The sequence below is a fragment of the Syzygium oleosum genome, unplaced genomic scaffold (assembly GCF_021117445.2).
Source record: "Syzygium oleosum isolate NSW1041296 unplaced genomic scaffold, Sole_v2.1 Sole_v2.01, whole genome shotgun sequence".
NCBI classification, from domain to species: Eukaryota; Viridiplantae; Streptophyta; class Magnoliopsida; order Myrtales; family Myrtaceae; genus Syzygium; species Syzygium oleosum.
In genome coordinates this window covers 12,178,374-12,183,644 of record NW_026607485.1, presented here as the reverse complement: position 1 = coordinate 12,183,644, position 5,271 = coordinate 12,178,374, and the positions used below count along the sequence as shown (strand labels likewise).

Here is a 5,271-nt window from a genome sequence, read left to right as displayed (position 1 = left end):
AAGAACTCCACGTCTGACCAGAACGGAGAAAAACACGCGCAAGGGAAAGAATCCCATTCGATCTTCAAAACATCAAAACGCGGTCGCTCTGGTAAATTTACCCTAACAAACCCCCCGGGACCCAGAAGGGCAGTTTCGTAATTACCGAACGGCTGCGGGGTCCTTTTGCGTAATTGCGCACCCCCGTCCTATATAACCCCACCATGTGACTTTGCTCCCTCCCTTCTCCTCCGTCCCCCCCCAATTCTCACTCTCTCTCTTCCCCTTCCTCGCCCTCTCCCTCTCCCTCTCCCTCTCCCTCTCTCCGCCCTCGCCCGCCGCAACAACCGCCGGACCACCGCCGCGGCACCTCCGATCATCGATCCGCCGCCGTCTTCCTCCGACCCTGCAAATCTGCACCTCCTTCTCAAGATCCTATCTTCCTTTCTCTGACCTTCGCTCCCCTCTCTCTCTCTCTCTCTCCGTCTCTCTCCATCTTATCTCCATTTTGTTTTTGTATTTTTAAATTCCCATCTCTCTCTGTGTCTGAGCATTTTGGTAAAATTCGACGTCGTTTTCAACGCACTTCGCACGTATTCTCTCCGCTCCGTTAAAACCCCGATCTGGCGCTTTTGCCCTCGGCGCCCGCGGGGGAATTGACGTGACCGCCCCTGCCTCTCCTGGGACACGTGGCGCCCATCCCCATGCGGGCGAGATGAGCTACCACGCCCGCACGATCCTGTCACCTGGAGCGTCGAGGAAACGCAAGGAGAGAGAGTCGTTTTACGCCAGCGCCGCGGCTACTACTACTGCTAATAAGCCGGCTGCCAGGCCGGCTCCGGCTCAGGTCCAAGCCGCGGCTAAGGAGGGCCCCGCCGCCGAGCCGCCAGCCGCCATGTCCGACAACCGGCTCCTGGCGGGGTACATGGCCCACGAGTTCCTGACGATGGGGACGCTGCTCGGCTCGAGGCCCGAGGCGGCGGCGGCGGCGGCGGCTCGGGACGAGGAGCCGCCGCCGAAGCAGCAGCAGCCGCCGCCGCAGGGGGTGGAGGAGGTGGGGAAGAAGCCGAGCGGGAGCTACGGCGAGGTGGCGAGCATCCTGAAGGCCGACGGGGTCCACGTCCCGGGGATCCTGAACCCCTCCCACCTGGCACGGTGGATCCAGATGTGACGTGGCCGCCCGCCATTGGCCCGGGCGGAGCCCGGCTGCAGGGGAGCGCGAGAAGCACCCGATCCGGACGTCATCCAGAGACAGACGGTGAGTCTCTCCCTCTCTCTCTCTCTACCTCTTACTTAGACAACACCGGAACTGTAGCACCACCTCGACGACGACGACGGCGCGCCTCTCTCTCTCTCTCTCTCTCTCCTCTCTTGTCTTTTTCTCTCTCTAAGAGCCCTGCAAAGTGTCAACGACGAGCCTGCAAATCGCCGCCGCCGCCGCGACGACGACGCATCATCGGCGTGCTCGAGAGAAGAGGGAGATGGATGGTTCCGTTTTCGATGTAGAGAATCACATGAATTCGCGAATATGATGCGGTTTTCTTTTGTCCTCCTGTTCTGTCCTTTTGGTGTATGCTTGTCGCGTGTTACCCGATGACCTCCATGGCGAGGGTCGCTCGATGCTTAGCTTTAGCTTTAGCTTTTGCCATGGAGGAACTCCGCCGGCGAAATCGCCGCCCCCGCCCGGCCCGACCCGACCCGACCCGCGAGGACGGCGAGACGGTCCGGCGCAGCGGGTCAAGGCTCCACTGATTTTCGTTCGATTGAATGATGACAACGTTTTGCTTTCCGTCCAGTCGTGTCGCCTAACACGACCCGACATCGTACGGCGGCCGATCTCCGCCGTCGATACCCCGTAAGAATTCTGTTGCACTAGCAATATGGTGTTGTTGGTGATGTGAGAATCATCGGAAGACATCGATTTCGTTTCGTGAGGAAGAACATAATCGCCGGTGAGGGCAAAAAGCAAGCAAATTCACGTACCCGTTCTCGTCTACTGAAATTGATTTTTGTTCAATGTCGTGATGCCTTTTGGACATGAGAAACTTATGAAGGACCGCGTTCTATGTAAAATCATGCGGATCACACGTGAAACCGCGCAGAATTACCATTAGCAAGAGCGTATTTATCCATTCGTGGAACGAATTTGGCAAGTTATAAATCGGCGTAGCGAGCCGTTTTGCTCTGTGTCCTCTATCGTGTAAGATCACGTTCGCCATGGCAAAGAAAGAAACAAGTTATCCTCGTTCATTAACAACTTCAAAGAAACATTAATTTTCCGTCCGGCAATGTAAATTGGTAGCTTAGCAATAAAGGCGCCTAACTATCTTCTCCGCTGCGTCACGAATCCGTCGTATTGAGAGGAAGCTTGTGATTAACTCCCTCGCTGAAGAGTGCTCTTCGTGGCGGTACGCGAGCGGAGCTGCAGTGAGTAGGGGTGTGCAAAAAAACCAAGAACCGCTTGGACCGCTCGGAACCGGACCGGACCGACCCGGAACTGGTGGTTCCTAAGGGAACCGGTCCTGCTCCTGCCCAATTTATTGGAACCGATGAGTACCTGGTCCGGTTCCTTGCCCAAAAGTGCGGACCCAACCACCCGCCCACCCGGACCAGTAATATTATAATATATTATCTATTTATTTAAATTTTAATTACAAAAAAATAGAAACCCTAAATCACTAAATGCTCAATACCCTCCCCTCACTCTCGCACAGTCGCACTTCTGGAATCTTCATCAACAGAGAAACACTCTCTCACTCTCATTGTCTCCACTCCGACGCTGCATCTCGGCCTCAACTCACGGCCTCACTCTCTCACTCTTCTCGATCAATACTCTCTCGTCTCAAGCTCTCACCATCTCGTTCGCATCGTCTCCGTCTCCGACGCTCCGTTCACAACGCTCTGTCTCGGACGCTCCGTTCACGACGCTCCGTCTCCGACGCTCTGTTCACGGCGGACCATCTCGGCCTCAACTCACGGCCTCGACTGTGGACTCCCACACGGCCGCGCCCTCTCAGTCGCCTCAATTGGCTAATTGCTGTAAGTTTGAATCCCTAATTTTTAATCTACTCGCTAAATCCCTTTGTCTCTTAAGTTGTTTGCATGATGCTGTGACGACAACATGAGCTGCCTTTTTAATATTGACCGTTCTTACTCTTCTCCTTTGGCATTGACGGAGCATGTTTTTTAGCTACTATAACTTAACATGTGCTAGTAGTACTAGCATATGGTAGTTTAACTGGTAGTTCAACTTGAGACCGGTTCCATGGACCCGCCCAAGAACCGGACCGGACCGGCGGTCCGGTTCTCGGGCGGGTCCATGGAACCGACGGGCGGTTCTTGGTTCCAATTTTTGGAACCGGTCCTGTAGCGGACGGTCCATGGTTCCGGGGTGGGAACCGCCCACCCGGACCATGCACACCCCTAGCAGGGAGAGGCTCGCCCCTACATTAAGTCTCGACTTTTGTTAAGAATGAGACGGGAATTTTGGGAAGAAAAGTAGTGATTTTTTAATAAGGCTATAATATTGACGGATTATGTAAAGAGTTAATATCACGAAAAATTCCAAACTGGTACACATGTGACAATTTTATTCCAAACTAATTTTTTGACCACAAAAAACCCCAAACTGGTACACCTGTGACAATTTTACTCCAAACTAATTTTTTTATCACCAAAAATCCCAAATTGGTACATTTGTGATAAATTTATCCTTCATTAGTTTCCATTAAATCGAATTAATACCACAAAAAATCATGAAACCGGTACGCCTGTGACAAACGGAGGGTAAAACATAAAATTGCTCCATTCGTCAATTGTCGCGTGTTATTTAACAAAGCAATTTGACAGTAAAATTTAACGAAAATAAACTGAGTGCAAATTTATCACATGTGTACCAGTTTACGATTTTTGGTGATCAAAAAATTAGTTTGGGATAAAATTGTTACAGGCGTACCAATTGGGGATTTTTCGCGGTATTAACCCTTATGTAAAATAGTGTATTCTAGAAAGGGTAGTACCATGAAGAAAACTCAAATAAGTTTACAGGTGACAAATTTGATCCAAATTAATTTTTAAGTCACCAAAAACCTCAAACTGGTACACTCAAGACCCTTTGTTAACTTCCGCCAAAATTTATCGCGAAATTGCTAGCTAGATGACACATCGAAATAGCTCAATTGACATGACAAGTCTACGTGGAAATCCATATCTGTTTGGGATAAATTTGTCATAGTTATGCTTTTGCATGATGTTAGCCAGTTTAGAAAATAGAAAAGGTAAGTTGATTTTGGTGCAAGAAATTATCGTTTTTTCTTTTTCTTTTTTCCCACGATTTAATGAGTTGAATTTGCACAACCCTATTTCTCTATCTGTACCTATGTATGCATAATTATATTTTTCTTTCGTTTTGCTCGTCAAAAGAATGTGCATCTTCGACAAACTATATGGATCATCGTAAGAAAAATGTTCAATTTAAGGTTGTGGATTTGGCCAGCGCACCAATGCCCACCGCCACCGGGCGAGCCCGACACCCACCCGCTGCTGCAATGCCTCAGAAAGCCCGAGACCGGCGATGCACCTAAACCGAAACCCGTCATTTGTACACTAACCAGGGTTTCTTGAGACCGAGAATAGATCGGGAAATCGAACATGTGACCTTCGATTTCCATATAAAGTCTATGGCCAATCAAAAACTGCCCCGGTGGTGCTATCTACATCGATACGACAATTCTTTCTTTGACCAATCCCATATGACTTGGATTGGCTTGCCAATAACCACGACAAACGCAGCTGTCCAATGTTGTCCGATACGTCCTTTTAAACTATAATTTTCCAACCTTTCTTTGTCTTCCGTTCATCTACAAAAAGAAATTGCCTTTGACCAACTGCGAACAATCTTCTCGTTCGCATTGCAATTTGGAACCCTCTTCGTAAGCTATACTGGCCTATCATGAAATTGTCCTTTTCCACGTGGAATTGCTTTGCTTCTTCATGGTAGGTAAGAAGACCATTTCCTTGTTTCTTGGAACGGCTTTCAACATTACTCCCTTTTGCATTTCGCCATATAATCATCTCGAACGTCTCAAGAACAAAAAACAGGAACATGTAATGGATCTATGACATATATTGCAAGATGGTTTTTTACGACTCGGCTGGAGGCTGAAGAAGATCGACCCGTTAAGATTTCTCGGGACCAAGGAACTCAGATTGATCTTTTTTACGAATGCTGGCAAGCTCAACTGCTTAATCCAAATCTACAAGACTGAATTGATGCGCAAGTTTTACGGCACA

General features: G+C 49.3%; 1 protein-coding gene across 1 annotated transcript; it reads left to right on the top strand.

Annotated features, from left to right (window-relative positions):
• The first annotated feature begins 251 nt into the window (after window positions 1-251).
• LOC115683524 (uncharacterized) lies at window positions 252-1,532 on the top strand. The gene has a single exon (XM_030608057.2). It carries the CDS (start codon window positions 695-697, stop codon window positions 1,148-1,150), a length of 456 nt encoding a protein of 151 aa, XP_030463917.2. The 5' UTR covers window positions 252-694; the 3' UTR covers window positions 1,151-1,532.
• Window positions 1,533-5,271: the final 3,739 nt, after the last annotated feature.